At 39.7% G+C, this 27,610-nt stretch overlaps 1 protein-coding gene across 1 annotated transcript in view; it reads right to left on the bottom strand.

Moving 5' to 3' along the window:
* Positions 1–19,352: 19,352 nt before the first annotated feature.
* Positions 19,353–27,610, bottom strand: part of LURAP1L (leucine rich adaptor protein 1 like) — a 31,605-nt gene continuing 23,347 nt past the window's right edge. Inside the window, exon 2 of the mRNA XM_075263668.1 lies at positions 19,353–21,244. Within this exon, the coding sequence (XP_075119769.1) occupies positions 20,867–21,244 (378 nt within the window). The 3' untranslated portion in view covers positions 19,353–20,866. The remainder of the gene's footprint in view (positions 21,245–27,610) is intronic.

Below are 27,610 nucleotides of genomic sequence, written 5' to 3'. Positions count from 1 at the left end.
TTATATGACTGTGTATGTACTATGAACCTGAATAAGCACATTTCCATATAAACTCGATCATATTTTGTCACCATAGATTAAAACAATGCTAATCCCCTCGTTGTATACTGCAGCTGAACCAACAAAATGAAGGACCACATTGCAGGTAGATGTGCATATGAGCTGAGATCATTTTATTATACTGGACTTATTCCAGCTGTGTCAATAACAAAAGAAAAGCCAATGAGAATGAAAAGCAATAAACAAGTATTAGCCATTAATCGCTAACATCCAGATGTAATTGAAGCTCTAGTGAAGAGAGAGGATTGTAGGCTGCTAAATGATTATACTACATATAGTGGGGGCAGAAAAGTAAAATTAGAGTTAGATGCAACCTGTCAACCTGGATTTATTGCCCTAAATAGCCAAATGTTAACAATAAAAAAAAAAAAAAAAAACTTAAAACTCCCAGCTTCTGTACTCCTGGTGCCAATGCAGTTCCTCAGTTAATCCTGAGGAGTTCATCTCAGCTTCAGTGCTGGACCTCAGATGAATGCGCAGTGATGCTGGGGTGTACACGCCTGGCAGGCATCACTGAACAACTTCATCGGCATTGGGATCACCAGACATGAATCGCATGAGACTCATCGGACTCCTCTCTAGATAAGTATAAAGGTGTCCGTTTGCAGTCTCCTCACCGTAAATCCTGTATATTCGACTTTGGTCTCCATCTACAAGAGTGGATTCACGGTGGAAAGGCTGCAAATGGACACCTGCGGATCATTTTAAAAACCCATTGAAGTGAGTGGGTTTTTAAACGGACTGTTTGTAAACCATTCCCAATTTGTTTTTCTGATCTTAAGGCGGATTCATGATGGACAGGTCCAAGTTTCAACGGCCCCTATCTTTGTATATTCAGAAATAGGGAAGCCTAATGTGTTTGTTTTGCTCATTTACTTTTATTTGGGATCTAAGGAAAGGGAGTGAGTTAAATTATGTTTTTTTATTAATTATTAATGCTTAAAAAAAATCCTGGTGGCACGTTCTTTAAATCTTATAACATAATCTGAACCCTCAGTTATAGATTGATATTAAAATATGAAATTAGTGGAGCCATAGCCATCCAATAGTACAGAACATGACGTTTCGGTCTATAATCTGACTTTCATCAGACACTACGAATAAAATAAAAATATTGCCTTTTATTATGTATAATTATCATAGTCTAAGCATATACAGTACACCATGTTCCAAATTATTATGCAAATTGAAAATGATCATTTGTTGAAATTGCAGCATTAAGAGGTCACATTTACTGATATCAAAGGCTATTTCAATCAAAAACACCTTAACAGGCCAAGTTACATTTTACCATAGGATTCTTTCTTTGATATCACTTTTGATATCAAATTCCATGCATCCATTTAACTTCTGCGTTTTTGGGTAGTTTCTTCTTAAATTTATTTGTAGGATGTCAGAGTAGCCTCTCTGAGCTGCTGTTTTGTATGTGAATGCCTCCCACCCATATAGATCTTTTGCTTGAGAATACTCCAAAGGTTCTCAATAGGGTTGAGGTCAGGATGGATGGTGACCACAAGTTTCTTTCCTTTTATGCCCTTAGCAGTCAATGACTCAGAGGTATTCATTGCTGCATGAGACGGTGCATTAACATGTACAAAAATGATTTTGCTATGGAAGGTACGGTTCTTCTTTTTGCTGCGTGAGATGGTGCAACTTGAGGGACCCTAAAGGGGCCTACCATCTCTTCTCATCTGATTCCAGCTCAAAACATGACTCCACCATCTCCTGTTATATATTGGCAAATGCTCTCTTAATCTGATTCATTTGTCTAGTTGAAACCTTCCTTATTATGCCTTTATCTGCACAAACCCATCTGTGTTGGGAATCGGCCACAAATCTCTTCACAGTATGAGGATTATGATAAGGCTTTTGTGAAATATCTTATGTTTTCATGCATTCTCCAAGATATTGCACTATTTAACGGTTTTCGGTAGAAAAAAATATACTTTTTCTTTCCATTATTGCTTGAAACAATACTGTGACACAAAGCTTTTCATTTCATTAAATAATATAGAAAAAGAAAAGCTGTATAAACTCTGAATCGCTATGACCATGAGTGCTGTACAAACTAAGCTTAAAAAAAAATCACAATTAATTTTTTTCTAATTCCACACTAATCTTAATTTTTCTAGCTTTACAGTACCCTACACAGAGTATTAAATGGTGCCATTATAAAGTACTGCTTCTTCTGTGAAAAATAAACCCTTGTTTGGTTCTGTGAATGATGTTGTTTGGAAAGCAGGGCATAAAAAACAAAATTGCAAAAATAAAAAGCAGCTACAATGGCTATATGGCTGTGGACCACACTGTGAGAACCTTGGCATTTAATAATGGGCATACATTATGGGCATGACTTATAATTGAAAAGCATTTCAGCTGCTATAATAATTCCTGACATATACCAGGAAAACAGTATGGAAATGAGAAATGTATTCCTCCGCACAACAGAGCACCGAGGGCTGGTAAACAGGTGGGAAGATCTTTGCATGGAACAATAAAAATACTGTCTGAGAGAAAAAAAAACCATGAAACAATATTATTATGAAGAAAACAGGTGTCAAATCCTTAAAGGGCAGACAGTATTTAGGAATAGGGGGACCTCCCAGTAACAAGCTCAGTGACCATGAAGGGAAGAATATCAAACATAAGCCAAATCTCAGCCAGGCCAACTTTGTGAAAGTTCCCGATCAATGGACTCAGCTGTTTGACCCCTTTTAACCCAGATTGTCCAAAGAAAACATATGTGCACAGCTGAATGACTAAGCAAATAACATGTAGTATATTAGACACTCAGACCTCTAACTAGATCCTAAGCTTTTATTACATAGGAAAGTGACTACATAATAGCCGACATGAAGATAGCTTAGCATTATATATGTTTATTCTTGTGTATTTCCGTGTTACCTTTGCCAGTGAATAAGTGGTGCCCCTCACCCCAGTTTTGCAGCAGATAGTATAGTTTTACATGTTTTACTATCTGCATAAGTTTGACTTAAGGCTCGTTCACATCTGCGCCCAGTCTCCGTTCTGCAGGTTTCCGTTTCCTGCACAAAACAGAGCAGGAGACTGAAACCTGCAGAACTCTTTCATGCCCATTCATTTGAATGGGTTTGAAAGATATCCGGCTGTGAGCGCCGGTGAGCGTTTTATGCTCTGTGTCCAGTTTAAAAAAAAAAAACAGTTTTGCGGCAGAGAGCATAAAACGCTCACTGGCGCACACGGCTGGACCCGGTCTGACAGCTTTCCATCTTCTGCATGCAGAAGAAGGAAAGCTCAGAACGGACTCCGGGCTCTAGTGTGAACCTAGCGTCAGAATCAAAGTGCTTTGCTAGTATACAAACAACACACCAATATCTATAGGCTAAGCTCAGCTACTATGTAGACCGAGTACTAATACTCAACCAATGACAATTGACTAAGCCTAATACTAATACACAAATCAATTGCTATTGACTAATTGCAATACTAATACTCAAACCAATGTCAATCAACTAAACCCAATACTACTACTCAACTGATAGTGATTAGTTAAGCACAATACTATTACTGAAGCTCATGGCAATCAACTACACCCAGTACTAATACTAATAGCAATAGCTACTGGGGCTACAAAGTATAGATCAGCACTGCTCAGGGTTCTGGGTCTGCCAGTGTACTAACTTTCCCAGCTGTCCTACTCATCTGGTTACGTCGGTTAATGCCTCTGTTTAAGGATTAGTGTGCTCGCCTCCAGGCTTCCTTTTGCCAATTGTTGTCTTGTTTGAGTCTGTTTGGCCTTCTGGCTTTTATTACGTTTGTACCTCTCTTCTGTTTTAGTACCTCTGAAATCAGCCCTGAACTCCTGTTCTGTGCATATATGTTGTCAGCTCTGATTTTATACTGTATTCACACTATGCATTCACCTGATACTATGGTCCACTGTACTACAGTCCTTGACCTGCCTGGTGAGCTGTCACCAATACCAGGACCATTTCAAGAAGTAGCAATCTGGCAAGCTCCCTGCAGCAAAGTCCAGTCCTCAGGGTTAAAGGGGGGATACTGGAAGTTAGACAACACCCTTAGGAGTGGCCCACAGTCAAATCTGTTTGGTAGCATAGTGGGTCCTCAACACATAGTGGGTATTTCCTTAAGTCTCACTTTGGTGGTTAGGACTTATGAGCAGTTATTCCCATTTCAGCAACTTCTAACATTTTGGTGTCAAATACTATGGGACAAGCCTTGATGGGTCAGAGATCTTTTCATGGCACAGGGGTATAGCGGATTGGTGTATGGTGATTTTTGAAATATTCTATTAAATTTGATCTACAGTACTTTAGCCTTAAATATATATTGTATTTTAAATATCATTTTTTTTCTGATGCTCAGAACTGGACATAGGCAACAACTTTGCTTGTGTAAGTTGAAATTGTTGTGATTAACTTTCTGGGCTTTAAATAGGAGGATTAAATATTTAACGGAAAGTCTATACATAGAACAGGCAAATCCTGGCCTTTCTACACATCATTGTGAATAGTCTATTCAAAGGGGAACCAGATATTAGTAGCTCCACTAAATTAATCATGTCAGACAGTTAATTATAGATGACTAGAAGAAAATGGCTGTAAGATTACATCTACTAAGCTAAGTCAGGCTAGTATTCTGGAAGTAGATATAAGTACTGTTTCATCCCCCTAGCTTATTATAAAACTTGCACATTAACTATTCAAGGACATGGCCTATGTTGTAATAACTTTGAAACACTATAACCAACCCAAGTAATTTTGAGAATGTTTTCGTGACACATGGTACTTCATGTTGGTGGTAAACTTTGGTCAATATTTTTTGCATTTATTTATGAAGTAATAGAAAATTTTGTGGAAATTTGGAAAAATTCGCAATTTTCAGATTGTCATTCCACCCAAATTCATTAATAAATATTATCTGCCATATCTGAGCATTATATTGGCATCATCTTTTAATCATCCTTTAATTTATTTTTAATGTTAGAAGGCTTACAATTTAACAAATAACAAGAAAAATTCCAAACCCATTTTTTAGGGATCGCTTCAGTTCTGACGGGGAATTTATAAGCCTATATATTAAAATCCCCCATAAACCACAACAATTTACAAACTGCACCCCTCAAATAATTCAAAACGGCATTTAGAAACCTTGGTAACCCTTTAACCGTTTCAAAGGAATTAAAACAATATGAAGGTGAAATTTTTTTTTTTTCAAAAATACATTTATTTAGCCCTAAAATTTACGAATTCATAAGGCGTTAAAGGAGAAAATGCAGCACACGATTTGTTATCCCCCAAATGTTGTTTGGGCACATGGCAGCATCCCAAAGGGAAAAAGTGCCACAGGGCTTTTAAAGAGCAGGTTTCTCTGTGGACTAGTTTTCGGGTGCCATGGCTCATTTGCAGAGCCCCTAAAATTTCAGCAGAATGAAACCCCCCATCAAGTGACCCTATTTGGAAACTACACCCTTTAAGAAATCTGTCAAGGAGTATATTGAGCATTTTGACCCCACACCTGTTTCACAGGTTAACACGACATGAAAATGAAAAATGTATCCACAAATTATTAATTTTTATAGGTGTTAAGGAGAAAAGGCAACTCACAGTTCATTACACAATTTCCCCTGAACATGGCAATACCCCATATGTGGTTGTAAACTGCTGTATGGGTACTTAGTGGGGTTTGGACTGGAAAGAGCTGTATTTGGTTTTTGGAGGGCAGATTTTGCTGGAATAATTTTTGGGTGCAATGTCACATTGCTAGAGCCCCTAAAGTACCAGTACAGTGCAAGACCCCAAAAAAGTGTCTGCATTATGGAAACTACACCCCTTAAGGAATTGATTGATCAAGGTTTATAATGAGAATTTTGATCCCAAAACTGTTTCACAGATTTTATTGGGTTTAATGGGTTGTGAAAATGAAAAATTACTTTTTTTTCCAAAGTAAAGGAAATGTTTGGACCCAAACGTTTAATTTTCACAAGGGTTTAAAGGAGAGAACGCACCCCACAATTTGATATGCAATTTCTGTCCAGTAAAGAAATACCCTTTATATGGATTAAAACTGCTGTCTGGGCACACAGCCAGGCAGAGAATGCAAAGAGCGTCATTAGGCTTTTGTAAAGTAGAATGACTTTCAGGTGCCAGTTCAGTGGAAAGTACAAGAAGTGACATCTATCTATCTATCTATCTATCTATCTATCTATCTATCTATCTATCTATCTATCTATCGTACATGACCTCTATCTATCTATCTATCTATCTATCTATCTATCTATCTATCTATCTATCTATCTATCTATCTATCTATCTATCCTCCTACATCAGCATGGACATACCCAGTATATTTCAGACAGCTGTTGCAGTATGGTCAGGCAGCTGTTGTGATCCCAGCTGCCGTAACTCACTCCCCCCCCCCCCCACTCCTTCCCCGCCAACATGCCTTTTTGTTGGCTGTCCACAAAGAGTTACACAGTGATAAATCTTTTGGTCTCAACACTTATATCCTGACTTCTACTATAGAAATGTGAATAATTATTCTATATTATATCATTTTATTAGGCTGCTATGTCAGTTCTAGTTTATTTCACAGATGTTCTGAATTATTCATCACAAATGGATCCAGTGGAAACAAGTATCTTGCCTGCAAACATAAATGTCATATGAAACCTTCTTTTAACTCAACTGGAGTCACAAAACTATTTTCATTTTTAATGTAATAGTACATTTTCAGTACCTGCTGTAGGTTGGGTCATAAAGACAATGACAGAATGAGATGTTGATGTGCTTTATATGAACACAAGGCATTGGCAAAGTAGAAAAAACAAGTTTGATTGCCATTCATTTGGTAAGATTTAATATATTATCCATTAAAATATACTTGTGTGCCATACATAGAACTAAGATATGTCTTTTTCTATTTTTAACCTAAGATAAAAAGCTAGACATAGGAAACTGAAATGCAGTTTATGACCTATAAATATAAGACAGTTCACACTAGCTTCATATTTTCTTTTTGAGAAAGTTCTGACAGATCCAAGAGAATACTGGGGACTATATTGAATCAAAGGTGTCATGTCTGTCATTTTTGACAGCAAGTACATGTTTTATATTTTATACATGTTTACCATTAAAAAAAAAATTACAAAGACATTAATGGAACCAGTGCTTAGTGTGAACAAGGCTTAATGCAATCAATTTGTTCCCTTCTCTCAGTGGAGTTTCTGATGTTGCTTTTCTATTTTCACACATACATACTGTAGATGGAAAAAACAACAACAAATATGTTTCAAAGTTGACTTTGTTTAAAAAACAAGGAACTTGTGAAAAGGAGTATTATTGACATCCACCATAGTGTGCCCCCAGTTGTAAGCAACATTTCAGGAATGAAAATAAGAAACTTTGCCATATATCTTATTACCGTGTTTCCCCGAAAATAAGACAGTGTCTTATATTAAATTGTCGCTCTAAACATAGGACCTGTCTTATTTTCGGGGGACGTCTTATTACAATCGGCAGTCATGCCGTAACTTCCTTAGCGGAGCGTCAGCATAACTGCCGGTTGTAGGTAGTGTAGGGGAGGGGGAAGGTATCATACTTACCTTTCCCATATTCCTAGCAGCGCTGGTGCTGCTGTTCATCCCGGCAGTGGTGGGCAGGGCTTAACGGAGCTTTCGTGGGCGGGGCTTAGCAATCCCCACTTCATTGACACAGCAGCTGGCTGGATGTCATGCTCTGTGTGCATAGCAAAGCCGGCTGCTGTCTCTTCTGTATGCCGGCTGCTGCCTCTGGGATGAGCTGGGAGAGCTCATCCTACAGCGGTAGGGATAGTGGACACAACAGTAGAGGCAGCAGCCAGCTTTGCTGTGCACACGATTTTTGGGCATGCCTTATTTTCGGGGGGTGCCTTATATTAGGCAATTCAACAGAAACCCCCCCCCCCCCACATGCCTTACTTATGGGGGTGCCCTACCTTCGGGGAAGCACAGTAACAAGTTCTGTTTCCTTCACCATATCTTCTGCTCCTTATCTTCAGTCTGGCTGCTTTGTTTATATTATATCCATGTCTGTATTCAGCCTCTATGGACTATCCATAGACCTCTATGGAGGAGGGAGTGAGATACTGCTGCCATCTGGTTAAATTATTTATTGCCTCATTTTGTGCTCTCACAGTCTCTTATCTTAGCAGTGTTAAAAAAAAAAAAAGAAAAAAAGCAAGGAATAGCAGATTGCAACAGCGGCAATTATTTGAGTGTCTTTTCTATCCCCCATCTCCCTTCCTAGATTTATATGGATAAAGTAATGGTTTGAAAAGTGTAGAAGAAAACATATTTTTTAAATAAGATATATTATAAAGTATAATAATTTTGACCTGTACTTTTCATTTATGAAAAATTGTCGATAGGTCATCAGTATTCAACTCTGCTGGGTTCTGGACAACCCCTTTAATTTAAATAGTCACTAACTTGTTTTAATATATCTGAGACAAATACTCCTTTCTCCTCTTATGGGGCTACTAAACTTAAAATTCTGCCATATCTATCTTGTCGCATCACTCAGTTTACACATATCTATAAAAGTTACCAGAAAGGGGAGGAGGGGAGGATGGAGGAGTGAGCAGAAGGAGATCAAGATGGCAGCAGAAATTAAAGTTAGGGTGGTTCTGGACTACTTTTCCATATAAATCCTACATACTCCTGGGCGGGGAGGGGGGGATTAACTTGAGGGAATGCAGGGATTGCAAACCCACTGGGCCCAGGAGTCTTACAGGGCCTCTTCCCAATATGAGGAGACCAGTACTATTAACAATACATTATGGTTGGGGGCCTAGTACAGATTTTGCAATGGGGCCCAAGAGCTTCGTGTTATGCTTCTGATCCTGGGGCTGTTTCTGAGTGATAGACACAGTTAGGAGCAGACTCCCTTCTACTAGCTCAGGGATAACTGCAAACTACAGATGGGAAAGGTGCTAAAAATTGCAGAATGCGAGACATACAATGGCCAGAAATAGTGTTAGCCTCTTGTACACACACGCTATTAGTGATGTCTGCAAAGTTTGTTTAAATGTTAAATAAGCCTTAACTTTATTAGGAATGTATCTGTAAATTAATCCAAATGTGGGAAAATAAGTATTGTAAAATATATAATATTTTTCTGTACACTATATTTTTCTAACTGTGACTCTTTTGACATCTGCCTTACTGTAGGCCGATACTTTTCTAAGATTTACCCAGAGAATTTATAAACCATTTTCCAACCAACATGCTGCACAAAGAAACTGTAAAATATTTTCTTCAACTTAGCAATGGATTCCAGGTTTTAGCATCAGATAACCTAACTTTGATGGATTTGAGTATTCTCTGTCCAAAGTTTCTCTGACAAGATGGAATCACTCCAAAAATATGTAAAATATTCTGTATGAAGCTTCTCCTTTATTGGAAGTCTGAAGATTAAATTAGAATTTAAGAAAAAACACAAATTATTACTATTAGGTCATATTGACCAAAATGTTACTAATCTGTGATTATATGTTATAACAATGGATTGCATTGTGAGATTATGGGCTGGGGGGGGGGGGGGGGAATGCAGCAGGTATTGGAAAATTTCAAAAATTAAAATGGTCGGAGTTTTTGGGTGCAGTAGTTGCTGGGGGAGGGGTGTTTTGGTTGTCTGTCTGCCCCTTCCCTGAGCTTGAGGACTGTTTTTTTTTTCCCCCACTTGGAACTCAGCCTGGCTGAATATAGGGTATCTGCAGACCTCCTATTAACCCCTTCCTGACAGAACAGGAGCACTGCAGATCCCCTATACTCAGTAGACCGGTCACTTTCAGACACAGGGATACGTAATGTGTTTGTGTTTCACAGTCATTTTCTACTTTTATATGTATTCTAGGGAAAGGAGGGATTTAGAACTTTTATTTAATTTATTTTATTATTATATTTTTCTTTAACCCCTTCCCGCCGATGGCATTTTTTGATTTTCATTTTTGACTCCCCTCCTTCTAAACCCCATAACTTTTTTATTTCTCCGCTCCCAGAGTCATATGAGGTCTTAATTTTTGCGGGACAATTTTTTCTTCATGATGCCACCATTAATTATTCTATATAATGTACTGGGAAGCAGGAAAAAAATTCAGAATGGGGTGGATTTGAAGAAAAAATGCATTTCTGCGACTTTCTTACGGGCTTTGGTTTTACGGCGTTCACTGTGCAGCCAAAATGACATGTCCCCTATATTCTGTGTTTCGGTACGGTTCCAGGGATACCAAATTTATATGGTTTTATTTACATTTTGACCCCTAAAAAAAATTCCAAAACGGTGTTAAAAAATTTTTTTTCTAAAAGTCGCCATATTCCGACGGCCGTAACTTTTTTATACGTCCATGTATGGGGATGCATAGGGCGTCTTTTTTTGCGGGGCCGGGTGTACTTTTTAGTTCTACCATTTTTGGGAAATGTTATTGCTTTGATCACTTTTTATTCAAATTTTTATCAGAATTAAAACAGTGAAAAAACGGCGGTTTGGCACTTTTGACTATTTTTCCTGCTACGGCGTTTACCGAACAGGAAAAATATTTTTATAGATTTGTAGAGCGGGCGATTTCGGACGCGGGGATACCTAACATGTATATGTTTCACAGTTTTTAACTACTTTTATATTTGTTCTAGGGAAAGGGGGGTGATTTGAACTTTTAATACTTTTTTATATTTTTTTTTACTTTTTTTTTATTTTTTTTTTTGCATTTATTAGACCCCCTAGGGGTGTTGAACCCCAGGGGGTCTGATCACTAATGCAATGCATTACAATGCTAATGCATTGCAATGCATTGCAATGCAGCATCATCTCTTTTGCAGGCTGTATACACCAGCCTGCAAAAGAGAGAATTTGCAGACCGGCTGGGAGCCTTTAACAAGGCTCCCGGCTGTCACTGCAACATCACGTCGGCCCTGGAGCATGCTGCAGGAGCCGGCGATCCTTGCCAAAATGGCGGCGGCCATGCGCCGCCGGGAAAATGGTGCCTCCGGCGCCTTTGACAGCAGCGCCGGAGGGGAGGGGAGAGCCGGTTGTCTACTGCTTAAAGCAGTAGACACCCGGCGGCTATGACGGCCGCCCGGCTCCCGGGCGGTCGCCATAGTTACAGACCCGACACGCGCCGTACTATTACGGCGCATGTCGGGAAGGGGTTAAAGCTTCTTTTTTTTCACTATTTTATGGGAGATTCTATACATTTCTATTGCGGCTGGTCATAGACCCCCCCCCCAAAAAAAAAAAATAATAATTTTTTTTTTTTGCTTGACTCGAGTATAAGCCGAAGGGGGCTTTTTCAGCACAAAAACTGTGCTGAAAAATTCAGCTTATACTCGAGTGTGTACGGTATATATACACACATACTCATCATACATGGGTTCATAGGAAACCCTTTAAGGATACAATACTATGTTTACAATCAGCAGACTTGTTTCAGAAACATCAGTGCTTTTCCTATTCATCTGAGTGGGACATATAGCATTCCAGGGGACCCTCCTTTAATTAACAAGTCTTCCTTTTTTCTAAACATATCCAACTTTTGTCATTTCTGCATGTTAGAGAAACCAAGATATAGGTTGAAAGTAAATCCCGTAGCTATAAATAAATGGTGTTAACTGCTGTATATAGCAGGGAGTGTATGTAAGTATTTCACATAGAAACCAGTTTTCCCGAGATAAGTAACAGAAAGCAGTTTTCTCTAAGATGGGAAATGAAAACTTGGGAGGATTATGTGAAATGGAATCCATTCCAGATGTTATATACATGTCATCAGGACATGAAGCTACTGACATATAAATAACCAGGGAGAAATATGATTGAAATGTTAATTATTGCAAGGGAGAAAGATGAATGTCACTCAGCACATAAATGCAGCTTGTACTTGAATAAGCCATTGTGCAGTCCACAAATAATACATATTGTATGACAGTGCATTACACTGATAAGATTATTTACAGTAGAAGCACATAAAGACTTAAAGGGACATTATCTTCATTTACAGTGGAACATAATGTATTGTTCTCTGTGCTACCGATGCACTCAGCAGTCCTCCACCCACAGTGGGGGATGATGCGCAATGGGCGGTGACCTGACTACGGCTAATAATGTGAATTTCAACGACCAATATCCCACCTATCCGGGCAGTCCTCACACCACCCTCTGCAAGCCATCTACTGGAGTTTTATACTAACAAAAGGAACAGTAGGACTTTGGGAACTTTACTCTAGGGTTCTATATTGCATTCAAGTGTTCACAACAGCAGACAGATTGATAACTACAGCTGTACAGTAGTCCACTAAGCAAGTAGAATAAACAGATAGTTCTCTGGTCTCCCGGGCCAGACACTGCACTTCTGCTAATGAAGAGAATGCAATGTCTGCCTCTTGCAAAAGTGTGTCCCAACTTAGTGAAAGACTGGTGGTGCCCTAATTCCAAGAACTAGTAGAGGTCTAACTTCTTCCCAAGCCATCCAAGCCTTTTTCTGCTGACTTCCAAATAGCAAGCTGCTGCTCCTCAAGCAAGCTCTCTCCAACTCCACACCTTATCAAGCTAGCCCTCTAAATAGTGTGCCCTTTCTTGCAATGGGTAGCCTGGATAACTCCTGAGATCAGTGGATTGGAAGAGCAACACAATTTTGCTTATCGAGCAATTTTATAATCTGGCTTCCAGAAACCTCCAAAGCAAAGAGCTGAACCAGTCAAAGTGACACATGAATACAACACACAATTCAAGTCATACAGTACTGTGACGTGTAAATACAACACAACATTCAATTCAACCTTAAGGCTAAGGCCTCACTCAGAGAATTGCTGTAAAAAATGCCGCTGCACCACTAATTCCAGAATAGTTGGAATTTTCTCTCTAGCTCCCATTGTTGGCGAAAAACATGGATAGTTATTTTTGGTACCTGATATGTCATTTAATCTCTGTAATGTCAGAAGGGCAGTGTCAGGCAGGGGGCGTAATTCAGTTCTCCAATCAGATGCAGCTAGTGTCAGAGCTCAGATTAATACATTTTCAGACACATTTAAAGGCACATTCCCATTTTATACATTTATGACATATCCACAGGTGATTGATTCTACTCTCACCTCCTTCCTGCACCTTTATCTACAAAGGGTCGACATTAGGTCCATTCATCTGGGCGTAATCAGCAACAGCAAGCTGTAACGGAATGCTGTTGTCATGCATCTACATCCTGTCGAGGTTAGACGGCGGCTGAATATGGCAGCGGAAAATGAAAAATTCCTCTTTATTTTCCGATGTGTGAGCTTACCCTTAGAGACCATAAGCATTTAAAAGATTTTGGTGCCGCCACATTGTATGGGAAATTCAAAACATAAACAATAGTAAACCAGAAATTAAAGTTTAATTTTTCACAATGTAACAAAACTTACAGTAAGATGGAAAATACTGTTTAGTTTTGTGTATTTCAACTTTCTTTATAGTTGAAAAGTTTTCTCTTACTTTCTTAAATCACAAAATCCTACTATATATTAAATCGATCTGTGTGTGGTTCAGTTTCAACTGTTTGCCGTTTTTGTGTAGATTGTGAGCCCCATATACAGCTTACAATGTACATTTTTCCCTATCAGTATGTCTTTGGAGTATGGGAGGAAATCCTCGCAAACACAGGGAGAACATAGAAACTCCTTGCAGATATTGTTCTTGGCAGGCTTTGAACCCAGGACTCCAGTGCTCCAAGGCTGCAGTACTACCCGTGTTGCCCCAACCATTTGCAGTTCTGCACCATATTATCCAATAATAAAACTGTTTGGAAATAGGAACTTTTTTGTGGATCTCCCCTTCCCTTGGTGCCCTAAGCACATGCTTATTGTGATTAATTGATATCCCTCCCCTTATAGAATGGCGTTATTTGTGGCACCACCTCAGCATCCTTGCCAACCACTGAATCTTTAAGCAATAATGTGCTTAGGGGAGATATATATAAAAAAAAATGGAGGAGGAGATTTTTCTGTTCACGAATGTCCATTGACAGCACATGGACATGTTTTTTTTTTTAATTTGAGTATTTTTCCATTTCAGTTGACTGTTACTATAAAAAAAGATAAGTGAAATAATAAAAATTCTATGAGAAAGGAAGTAACTATTTAGAGTCAACAGCTGTAAACACTTCTCATATGTCACTATTTAGTTATCGTTCCGTTCTGCTAAGAGCATTACTGAAATAGTTAGAGACCGTTAGAAAAATGTACACAAATGGAAATTCACGTATCCCGTAGAAAGCTACTGAAGAAACAGATAAAAAAACAGCAAAAATATGTTACATATGTGCCACAATATTTTCCTGAGTATTAAAGGTTGAGATGTGTTACTACCATCTGCCCCCACTTTCTTATTGTTGGGGTCAGCATTCTCAGAATAAAGGAACCACCGTGTCACTTACAGTCATGGCCAAAAGTTTTGAGAATGACACAAATCTTCTATTTTCACATGATCTGCTGCCCTCTGGTTTTTATGTGTTTGTCAGATGTTTTTATCACATACAGAAATAGAATTGCAATCATATTATGAGTAACAAAAGCTTATATTGACAGTTAGAATGAGTTAATGCAGCAAGTCAATATTTGCAGTGTTGCCCCTTCTTCTTCAGGACCTCTGCAATTCTCCCTGGCATGCTCTCAATCAACTTCTGGACCAAATCCTGACTGATAGCAGTCCATTCTTGCACAATCAATGCTTGCATTTTGTCAGAATTTGTAGGTTTTTGTTTGTCCACCCGTCTCTTGATGATTTACCACAAGTTCTCAATGGAATTAAGATTTGTGGAGTTTCCAGGCCATGGACCCAAAATCTCTATGTTTTGTTCTCTGAGCCATTTAGTTATCACCTTTGCTTTATGGCAAGGTGCTCCATCATGCTGGAAAAGGCATTGTTGATCGCCAAACTGCTCTTGGACGGTTGGGAGAAGTTGATCTTGGAGGACATTCTGGTACCATTCTTTATTCATGGCTGTGTTTGTAGGCAAGACTGTGAGAGAGCCGATTCCCTTGGCTGAGAAGCAACGCCACACATGAATGGGTTCAGGATGCTTTACAGTTGGCATGAGACAAGACTGGTGGTAGCGCTCACCTCGTCTTCTCCGAATAAGCTGTTTTCCAGATGTTCCAAACATTCGAAAAGGGGATTCATCAGAGAAAATGACTTTACCCCAGGCCGCAGCAGTCCACTCCCTGTACCTTTTGCAGAATATCAGTCTGTCCCTGATGTTTTTTCTGGAGAGAAGTGGCTTCTTTGCTGCCCTCCTTGAGACCAGGCCTTGCTCCAAGAGTCTCCGCCTCACAGTACGTGCAGATGCACTCACACCTGCCTGCTGCCATTCCTGAGCAAGCTCTGCACTGCTGATAGCCCGATCCCGCAGCTGAAACACTTTTACGAGATGGTCCTGGCGCTTGCTGGTCTTTCTTGGGCGCCCTGGAGCCTTTTTGCCAACAATGGAACCTCTCTCCTTGAAGTTCTTGATGATGCCATAGATTGTTGACTGAGGTGCAATCTTTCTAGCTGCGATACTCTTCCCTGTTAGGCCATTTTTGTGCAGTGCAATGATGACTGCACGTGTTTCTTTAGAGATAACCATGGTTAACAGAAGAGAAACAATGATGCCAAGCACCAGCCTCCTTTTAAAGTGTCCAGTGGAGTCATTCTTACTTAATCATGACAGATTGATCTCCAGCCCTGTCCTCATCAACACCCACACCTGTGTTACTGGAGCAATCACTGAAACGATGTTAGCTGGTCCTTTTAAGGCAGGGCTGCAATGATGTTGAAATGTGTTTTGGGGAATAAAGTTCATTTTCTAGGCAAATATTGACTTTGCAAGTAATTGCTGTTAAGCTGATCACTCTTTATAACATTCTGGAGTATATGCAAATTGCCATTAGAACAACTGAAGCAGTAGACTTTGTAAAAATTAATATTTGTATCATTCTCAAAACTTTTGGCCATGACTGTACCCTTCTTCAGTGAGAGCCCATCCTGGTGTTCCAGGAACATTAAAATGTACCTCTGGTTTAAGGTGACTTTTCCGGATATGATGCCATATGTACACATGAGAAATAAAACTATATCTGGCTAGTTTATTACCGTATTTTTCGGACTATAAGACGCACTTTTTTCCCCCCAAATTTGGGGGGAAAAGAAGGGTGCGTCTTATAGTCCGAATGTGGCGCCTGGCACCCGCTGTACTAGAGAGGCGGAAGCCGGAAAGGGATAGACGCCGGGGCCTGAGACATCGCTGTGCTCCTCTGCCCTGCATGAAGCCAGCAGCAGGAGGAGTGATGCTATTCTGCTCCTCCGTCCCCCCGCCGCTGGCTTCATGCAGGGCAGGGCAGCGATGTCTCAGGCCCCGGCGTCTATCCCTCCCCGGCATCCGCCTCTCTAGTACAGCGGATGCCGGGTCAGTATCGGTGGCCCCTTCTCCCCCGGGGCCGGTCCCCACCGGCCCCGTACCTGTAGAGTTGCAGGCCGGCTCCTGCGCGGCGATATCGCAGGAGCCGACCTGTTCGGGTGACAGCCGGGAGCCTAATGAGGCTCCCGGGCCTGTCACTGCTATATTAGTATTGCGGCTGGTCTCTATGACCAGCCGTAATACTAATAGACAGAATGTCCCATAGACTGCAATACAGTTGTATTGCCGTCTATGGGACTTGCAATCAAGTGACCGCAGGTTCAAGCCCCCGGGGGGTAATAAAATAGTAAAAAAAAAAAAAAAAAGCTTTAAAAATATAAATTAAAGTTCTAAATCACCTCCTGTCCCTAGAAAAAAAAAAATATATATATATATATATATATATATATATATATATCTCATAAACCACCGGGTTTTTTTTCAATACAAGGTGATCTAAGCAATAGATATTCCCCAAAATGGTATAACTAAAAAGTACAGCTGGCCCCACAAAAAAAAAAACACTCTATGCATCCCCGTACAGCTGCAGGGTCACCTGTCAATGTGGCCTTGCAGCTGTTGCAAAACTACAACTCCCATATATTAAATATTTTACCATTTTTTGCTTCAAAATTTTTTTTCCCTATTTTCCTCCTCTAAAACCTAGGTGCGTCTTATAGTCCGAAAAATACGGTACTTATATTATGTTGTTTTTAGCAGTTTCCCCGATCTATTAAAATGTCTACTTCCATGTTATTCATTCACGACATTACTAGGATGTTGGCCTTGTTGTGCACGTCTGGGTAAAAGTCTAGAGCACTCGCTATAAATAAGAGGTAGGATTTAAGCAAAACACTTCCACCACAAATGTCATTGCTATAATTTTAAAACGTTTTCTTAAGTATATATTCAAATATTTAATTAAGATGTATTTTACATAGGAAAATGGTAATTTGTTTCTTTTTGTGTTGTGTTCACATCATGCACCCTTTCTCATGTATCCTCCCACTGTCAGACTTATACTGCCTATCTTTCTAGTATAGTGGTTCCCAAACTTTGACGCTGGGTTCACACCTGCGTTCAGGGTCTCCGTACTATGGTTTCCGTCTTCTGCATGGCAGAAGACGGAAACCATAGACCGGGTCCGGCCGTGCGCGACGGTGAGCGTTTTAGGCTCTCCGCCGCGAAACCGGATTTTTTTATCCGGACACAGAGTACTGCATGTCCGACTCTGTGTCCGGATTATAAAACCCGGTTTCAAATGAATGGGTGAGAAAGTCTCCTGCAGGCTTCCGTCTCCTGCATCTGTTTTATGCAGGAAACGGAAACCTGCAATAAGGACCCTACAACGCAGATGTGAACGAGCCCTGATTCAGATTCAGGGCACCCCTGGAAAAAAAAAATCCTTAAGGCCAAATGACAAAAAAAACAGCAGTTTTGATATGTATTTTTAAGCAGTTTTTGAGTTGACAGCTGGAACATCAATTTATTTCACTTGAAAATTAAGACAACCTCACCAAAAACCACATCAAAACTCCAAAAATTTCCAATGCAGTTTTGATGCAATTATAACTGCACTAAATGAATGCACCCATAAAGCTATACTATCCAAAACATTTCACCCAGCACATACAATAATTCACCTTTTCACCAACAGGCTACTTTAGTGGCCCCCACATAGTATCATGCTCTCCTGGGGCCAAAAACGCAATATATAGTTCTTCAGTGGCTCAGCAAATTGTAATGTTCCCCAATAGTCCTCAGACACATACTAATGTTCCGCAGTGGCCCCCAGGCATGTATTATTGCTCTTCAGCTGCCCTAAGGCAAGTAGTAATGACCCCCAGTTGCCACAAGGCAAGTAATAATGTTACACAGTAGCCCCTACACAAGTAATAATGTCCCTCAGTAGCTACCAAGCAAGTAAAAATGTTCCCCAGTGGTTCCCAGGCAACTAGAATCATTCTCTATTGGCCTCCAGGAAAGTAATACTGTCCCTCAATGGCCCCCAGTAGCCCTCAGGCATGGAAAAATGTTCCTCAGTAACCCCCAGGTAAACAATAATGTCACCTAGTAGCACCAAAGCAAGTAATAATGTTCCCCAGTAGGCCCCAGGCAAGTAATAATGTTCCCTAGTGCCCCCACGCAAGTAATAATGTCTGCCAGTGGCTCCCAGGCAAGTAGGCAACTAGTAAGACTCTCTATTGGTCCCCAGGCAAGTATTAATGTCTCCGGTAGCCCCCAGGAAAGCAATAATGTCCTCTGGTAACCTCCTCAGCTTCACTACTGTACCGAAGCAGGGATTGATCTTCTGGGCTTGGCAGCTCCTCCCAGAGGGGCTGCGTCCCAAACCCCCACTCATCTAGTAGTGAAGCTGGCAAGGGGCTGCCTACTGTTCAGACCCCTGTCTCCCACGTGTGAACTGACCCTAAATTTGGTATCCCAGGAATCATTCTGAAACTAAGTATACAAGCGTCATCTCAATTTGGCTGCATAGTGAATGCCGTAAAAACAATGCCCGTAAGAAAGTCACACAAATGCACTTTTTTCTCCAGTTCCACCCCATTCTGGATTTTTTTCCAGCTTCCCAGTACATTGTACAGAATAATAAATGGCACCATTATAACGAAAAATTTGCCCCACAAACATTAAGCCCTCATATGGCTGTGAATGGAAAAATAGCAGTGAAAAAAAGATTTCAGCAGGAAGGAATTAAGAATATAAAAAAAGATATAAATACATTTGGTGTCTGTTATACATGTTGTACCTATATAAATAAATGAGCTCTTTCTACCTAGGTGACTGACCATATGAGAAAAGAACATAAGACTTATTTCTGCATGACACTATGCTTTATTTTTGTGGAATACCGAAAACACAAAGCAATTAAAAATAGCATACGATGGTGTGGCAGTTTTATAGTAATGCATAACCCTATCCCTGATTTGTTACACAATTATTACCGTATATACTCGAGTATAAGCCGAACCGAATATAAGCCGAGACCCCTAATTTTACCACAAAAAACTGGGAAAACTTATTAACTCGCGTATAAGCCTAGGGGGGAGGGGGGGGGGAAATCCACCATTGCAGATAAAAAGTCTGGTCATGTGCATTGCAGCTTAGTAACTCCATGGGGGGATCATAGTAATAGCAGTTAACCCCATCATGTCCCTCACATTAACCCCCTGTGTGCCTCACATAAGAGTTACTGATATGTGGGACATATAGAGGTAATAATTAGATATTTTCATAATTAAGGTCCTTCATTAGTACCCTCATGTGTCTCACATATTAGTAACCCTTATATGGGGCACACAGGGGTTAATATGAGGGACATGATGGGGTTATTAATGTGAGGCACATGGAGTTACTGAAACTAAATTAATAACCCCAAATGCCTGACATTAATAGGCAGAGTAACTAAAGGAAGGTCCCTGTGTGTGTCACGTTACTGCAGCTTCCTCTCCTCCATACAACAGACATCTTCCATAAGACACAATGAATCCCGGCCACTCATCTGCAGGGTAGATGCTAAATCCTAGTGTGCTAAAGGACCTCTGATGACGTCATGGCCATGTGATCAGACTCTGGTGTGGGTGGAGCTACTAGGATTTAGACTCAATCTTATCTGTAGATGTTACATACCAGTGGCTACAGGACCTTTGATGACATCACAGTCACATGACCTCATGAAAAGCTAATCACAGAGCAGTAGCACTAAAGGACCTCCCCCTTTCAGTTTTCTGTGCTCTGTGGACCCTGACTCGTGTATAAGCCGAGGAGAGCTTTTTCAGCATGAAAAATGTGTTGAAAAAGTTGGCTTATACTCGAGTATATACGGTACATTGGTTGTTCAAGAGTAGATATTGTTGTCCTATCAGATCAGTGGAGACTGAAACCCGGCATCCCTACTGGTCAGTTAATATCTGCACAGTGAAGGAGCTGGAAACAGATGGATCTGTGCACTGTATAGCGGCTGTGACATGCTATAGCAGATCAGCTCACATTCAGCTTCGACTCTGCTTCCTCAATCTGTACACTTTGTAGATATCAGTGGATTAGATGAAACGTTGGATCTCCTCCACTCTAGTAGTGATAACCTATCCTAAGGATAGGCCATCAATATCTACTCTAGGACAAGCCATTTATTATTATTACAGTCTTCAGGTAATTACATAATAAAGAACGTAAAATTACACGTTATATAATAAATAGCAACTGAACATGTGTTGAAAAATAGAGTAAGAAAAACATATACAGCTCCAGTAAAACTTGTGTACATCTTAACTGATTTATTTTTGACCTATTAGAATAATTAAGAAAAATGTGTGGATCATCCAATATGGACAAATAGGATATGCTAGTCCTATCTAAAGCAATAGTATTCATCATACTGATGATTGGAATTGCTGCATAGTGGTTGATAATCATCTGTGTTTTGTTGTACATCATTGTATTGGTCAAAATCTGGGGTACAGTGTCCGGGGACTATGTCAGCTAGTGTATCCAAGTAACTACCCACTGATATTTCATCCATTCCATCACTATAGCCATGTAAACTGGTATAGCTTCCTTGCAAAGAACTATCCCGACTCTCTAGTAAACTGCAAAGGCTCCCACTCAGGCTGCTTCCTTGGCTGGTAACGATGTCCTTCTCCTCCATCATGTACTTGATAGACTCAATGTTTTCATTGATGATGAGCAACTGCCTCATCAACTTCACATCAGTAGCTCGAAGGTAGATCTGTTGATACAAATAAAATAAAAAATTACTAAAATATATTTGTTTGCATGTACAAATTTCAGCAAAACTCATCTATTTATTTACATAGTGCCCCATAGTTTTCTGTATTGTACCTACAATGATGCTAGGTTCACCTATGCGCTAGACTCTCCATCATTCAGTTTAACCTTTTTATCTGGTTTCAGGTGTATTTTTATTTATATTGCCCACACCTGTTACTTGCCACAGGTGAGTTTAAAGGAGCATTACATGCCTGAACCAGTTATTTACCTACAATTTTGGAAAGTTGCCTACAATTTTGTCCAGTCCATTTTTGGAGTTTTGTGTAAAATTATGTCCAATTTGCCTTTTTTCCCCCTCAGTTTTTGTGTTGTTCCACTACACACAAAGGAAATAAATATATGTATAACAAAACATGTGTAAGTGCAATAATTTTCTGGGAGAAATACTTCATATTCTGGAAAAATTTCAGGGATGCCAACACTTACGGTCATGACTATAAGTTCAAACACCATAGTGGAACTCAAAATATTGTCTTTCCATTTTAACACCTTTCCATTGCAGTCATTTTTTATTTCTGCATTTTCACTCATAACTTTTTTTTATTATTCCATTCATAGTATGAGGGTTTATTTCTTTCGGAAGAAATTGTATATCTGAATGGTATCATTCAAAATTCCATACATTGTACCGGGGTGGAATTAAAAAAAAAAATAAATAGTATCATTTTCTTATGAGTTTTATTTTTATGATATTCTCTCTGCAGTAAAATGACATGATACCTTTAATCTGTGGGTCAATAAAAATGCCAAATTTATATAGCTTTTGTTATGTTTTAATACGTAAAAAAATAAGAACTTTAAAAAATTCCATACATTGCCATATTCTGAAACTCAGAACTTTCCATATACAAAAGCTAATAAGGCTAGGTTCACATCTGCGTTCGGGTTTCCTAATATGTACAAAGATGTATAAGGTTGGATTCACAACTGCGTTGGAGACCCCGCCACAGACTCCGCCTAAAATTGGCAGAGAGAAAAGTCCTGACAGCTGTGTCAAGTGCTAGGATGGCCCTTACAAGACAGAGCCACATGATGTGATATTAGTATATTTCTAAAATCTTTTCCAAGATAATGATACATCCATTTGACTATAATGGTGCTATGTATAATGCCTCCCTACAATGCGCTGTGGCTGGTTTGATATCTAATTTTCTAGCGACAGATCCCTTTAACTTTCTTCTACCATCTCTATTTGATATTATAAATCTATTTATAGCAAAGGAAACTGAGATGTAAACTAGAATAATAGATAGAGTAGACATGTCTCGATATTTATATATAATGCCCTAGTGACTCCATCCAGAAAATATATTGTACAATTTATACTACAAATCAACATTTTCTATATCCAGAAGGCTCCTAGCTGGACGGTTTCTTCTAAACACCTCTTTCTCTTCCTCATATTCTTAAATGTGCATATATCTTATCGAAACAACTCTTTTGAAGAGATGCAATTCTTTGCATTCCTTATTAGACATTGCTCCACTGACTCTGCTGCAGTTGGTATGTTTTTCTCTATCCCCACTGTTCCCATGTGAACAGCGCAGTTTTTCCCTACTGTCAAGTGGGCCAGCACACACAAAAGTAGAACTTTGTGCTATAAAAAAACATCATAAAATACACTGTTTATATTTTCACTGACGTTAAAAAAAACTGAAATAAAGTTAAAAATAAAGCCCTATGTATCATCTAAAAAAAAAGCCACAAAAATTATTTGAATAACTTGAACAAAAAGAATGTTATAACCATCTAAGTTGCATTTATAAAAAAAAAACTAAACTGAAAATGTGTGCGGTTATGAACGAGGTAAAATGGCCCGGTGATGATATGGTTGAAAGATGCAAATAACTGGAGTTTATGGATCTGGTGAAAGGTCAGCAGCCACTGGGAATTACAATGCTTCTTTTCAAAGGTCTCAATTCTAAATAAAACCCTTCACATTTTTTGATATGCACTATTATGAACAATGGAATTACAGCCGATTAAAAAAAAACAACAACAAAAAAAAAACAACTATTTCCAAAAATATCTTTTCAACTTGCCCTTAATTGCATTCACTTTTTTTTTTTTTTATAGCTGTACAAGTCTACTTTTTGTAGCAGAGCTTACATAACTTTTTCATTAACCAGTAGGTCATCTCAACTCTCTAAAATGAAGCCAATCCATAACCATATTTTGGGTGCAGCTATCCTGACAAAGTAACCACCGTATATTTAATGTGTACCATGATGCTTTGCAGAATCGAAAACTAAAAGGACACTAAAATTCTTACTTCTGTGATACTCCCGTAATTGCTTTTAGCTACTATATTTTAGGAGTTGACCAGAAAAAAAAATTATATATTTTAAATAGGCCAGAGGAGGTGAAAAAAAAAACCCAAACATACCTTTTCCGGGTGCTCTGGTGCCTCCCAGAATGGTCCTTCCAGTCCACTGTTGTCCTTTGGCAGAGATCCCTGCCACACGTGACCAATAAAGTCAACCAGCAGCTTCAGCAAAGGACACATGACATCACTACCTGGGACATCCCGGGGTCACTTACTGATGGTGCTGAGTGGCCTCAGCAATTATGTAACCACTGAGGCCCATAAGTGGCTTCAAAGGAAGGGATCCGGGATGTCTCAGCCGGCGAGGAGCAGAAGACACCGGAACAGCAGGACCGGACTGTACTGGGAGGACAATGGAGCAACAGGGACAGGTGAGCATGGTTTTGTTTTGCACCTCCCCTGGCCTATTTTAAAAATGATATTTTGCCCGGACACCCTCTTTAAGCACATACGTTTTTGGACACTTTTATAGTATAAAGTTGAATCTCAGTTTAGCTGACGTTGCTTTAAGATTTCCTTTCTAACCTGTAAAGCTTCTGCAGTCTTCAGGCCTCTCCTATGCCGATCCAATTAGCAGCTGAGGAGGGATATTGGATCGTTAAACCCTATTCCTGCTCATACAGGTGTCTGCTATTTTATTGTACTTATTTGTGGCTAAATTTTGGCTCTCTTGTTGGATTGTTTTGGACTGATTTTCAGCTTGGACATGTTCACTCTTCTGATTTATACTCCTGGCTTTGTAAATTAATCATAGATTCTGATTTGTCTTCAGATTGTAAAGCATTTATTTTTATACCAGTTTCTGTTGAGATAACCCAACTCCGCACACTTTCACCTGACTTTTCTGCTGATGCTAGTGAAAACGTTTGGGTGTGTAGGATCTGTCTCTCAGCACTGTGTGAGATTTAAACAGCTTGTTATACTGCCCTGTGTTGTCAGCCAGTTCCTGAAATTTCTAATATTTTCTACAGAGACACTATCATAACACATAACAGTCTCAAACTGCAAAAATCACTTTTTACAATAGCTCTTTCAGATTAGATTGATTTTCATAATCCTATATAAAAATTCTTCAATAATAGTCTTATAGAAGAGACACAAAACATTTTACCCCTAGAGGAACAAACATGATAGTAAGAGCTGCCTGAAGAGCAAAGCTTTGGTATGTTCAGTACAAACAACCAAATCTGAGTATCAGACAGTATTGTCCTGTACCAGGAAGCGTGCTTGAATACAAAGATCCCAGTTCTCTGACATGCACTTGTTGTTGACATTGTTATGAGTGATTTGTGGTGATCACAGAAATATGTGAAGACACTGCTCATAAAGAACTTTTTTAGTACAGCTTAGAGTTATGTCTGGCTCTAATCTTGTTATTAGACTTGTTCCTCGAGTAACTTAACACGGACAATGTTATTTGTATTTGAGAATCAAAGCCTTTATCTTTGTTTGGACTTAAATTCGATTTTTCATGTCAGTGAACCAAACATGTGACTAATCTGTAATGTACAGACTTAATAAATTAATGTGAATATTGTTCAATAAAATATTCAAATGCTTTGTGCAACACAACTGCATACTTCAAGGGGTTGCCCAGGATATAAATAGTTAATTGCTTGGTTTGCAAATATAATTTAATACAACTTACTAGTATAGTTTTATTATTAATGCTGCACTGCTGTAATGATTTCAGTGTCAGTTTGGCGGTTCTGGCAGCTCCAGAACGTCTGTATTTGCTATGGCAGAGTGGCAAGGTAGCGCCCTTCCCCTCTTTGTGTTGATGACATCATGAAGGGTACTGGCTGACAGGTACAGTTCATTAGCTAAGCCGGCTCTCTTCTCTTATTTGCACCAGCGATAATGGCAAAGGGTGGCTAAGCGAATGATTTGAGCAGTTACCCAGTCCTTTTCATCAAATCACCCACACAGATGATGGACAATCCCTTTAAAGAAAAAGTGTACTTAATTTCTTACACTATAAACCCTTGCAAGACTTATTTTCAGCTGAGAGGTATATCACACTAAGTTTACATTTACAAAATTGGGCTAACAGCCCCAAACTTTTTTTTTTTACAAAATAATAATTTTCAATCCAGCAAAGGGAAGACAAGAAGAAAGACTGCAAAACTTTTTTCTAACATAATTAAAGCAGTATTCCCATCTCAATGATCCTATCAATACTGCTAGCTTATGTAAATTCAAGAGTTTTCCTAAATATACTGCTTAAGCAATTCTGTTTTGTTTGCCTGCTATGTGAAATTATTCCTCCCATTGTTTATACATCATTGTCAGGGCTCTTGGCCTATACTGGATCTTAGGTCAGGTGATGTGACTCCCTCACTGTTCCCTGTAGTTATTTATTATTCTTCCATCCAGGAAATTAGTTTAGCTAATGAAGGTTCGGACAGTGCTTATCTTTATAGGTAAACAACGATAACATTGAGTTTTCTGAAAATCTATAGTATTCTCTGTTTAGTGGAATTTGACCTGGTGGGTCAAAAAACGGTGTATGGTACAGAAAAGACAAATAGGGACATGCTTAAAGGACAAGCTGAGGTCAGGACAAGCAGAGTTTAGGGCAGGTGGCATAAGTTGAAATATAATCAACAGAGCAGACAAAGCTAGTTCAAACATGGATTAATAGGCATGACTGATATATGAGCGGAGAAACTAGACTGTGGACAAACACCTTTGCAGTACACTAACAGAGCAGAGTAGATCGGATAGAGATATATATGAGGATATACATGGTCATGTAAGGGTCGGCCAGGTAAATCATGAGCACCAGTAGTTGCGGCCCACTTGGACTAATTATGTCTATAAAGCCACATTCTGTCGTGAACATTAAGTAAAGGTGTATGCCAGAGGTTTGATATCACTTCCTTTTGGTAAGAAAACCCATTCAAAGGGAGTCTGTCACCAGAACCCAGCATATCAACTTAGCCCCACAGATAGATAGTGTCGCGGGGTGTTTAGAGTCTATACTATAGGCCATGTGTAATATATATTTCATGTGGAATGTATTCTCTAACCTGTTGTATACATCAATGTGTAGTTGGCTGATTAGGGTCCAGTGTGTTAGCACATTGTATGCAAATACCTCTAACTAGTGAGGACAATGGGTGGAGATAATCTGCTCGGTGTCCCCAAGAAGATGTTGGATGGTGCATTGTCCACAGGAGACAGGGAGTCTGCTCTGTTTGGCATAGGTGAGGGGGGAAGGATCTGTGACTCAGCCCTTCCCACCCACAAATATAGGATGTAACAGTCTTAGTATATAGTATGTAGCTAGCAGTTAGTATGTGTTAGCCGGCCTGTGCACAGCTCTACAGAGAGCCAGGATTTAGTTACAGGACCAAAGAACCAAAGCTATCATTGAGTTGTGACTTCTGTGGACTTATTGTTGTTACGGTTGATGTGACCGCCGCCGGCTACTAACTTTGTGGATTACAATAAATTGCTGTTGTCTCCTGACCTCTTGCATCCCTGTTGATTCAAGATATCCTCCGGAGGAAGGACGTATACCTTTGCTCCGTGACAACTGGTTGGCAGCGGTGGGATCAACAGCGGACAGCGAGATGGACTACAGCAGCCCAGCGATTAATGGAGCCACAACCTCAGAATACAGGAACTGGACTATGGCAAGTCTATAAGTAAGGGCCCGGGAACTAAACCTGAGTTATCAGGGAAGAACGAAAGATCAACTGATCGAGGCGCTGGAGGAGATGACCCTGCAAAGCGACCATGAGGAGGGCTGCCCCCAGGAGACAGTAGAGATACGGGAGTGGCAGGTACAGACCCAAAAGAGCAGATGGGTTGTTTTGTATGAGGAGGAATTGGCAGTGCTGGGGCTAGAAGCAACTGCAGAGCAAAGGAGTAGAGCGTTACAGAGGGCTCAGGAAACAGAGAAGGAGGAACAGAGAATGGCGCATGAAAAGGAAAGAATGGCGCATGAAAGGCGAATGGCTGAGATAACTA

The sequence above is a fragment of the Leptodactylus fuscus genome, chromosome 1, assembly GCF_031893055.1.
Source record: "Leptodactylus fuscus isolate aLepFus1 chromosome 1, aLepFus1.hap2, whole genome shotgun sequence".
Taxonomy (NCBI): Eukaryota; Metazoa; Chordata; class Amphibia; order Anura; family Leptodactylidae; genus Leptodactylus; species Leptodactylus fuscus.
This window is presented reverse-complemented; position numbering and strand designations above follow the sequence as displayed.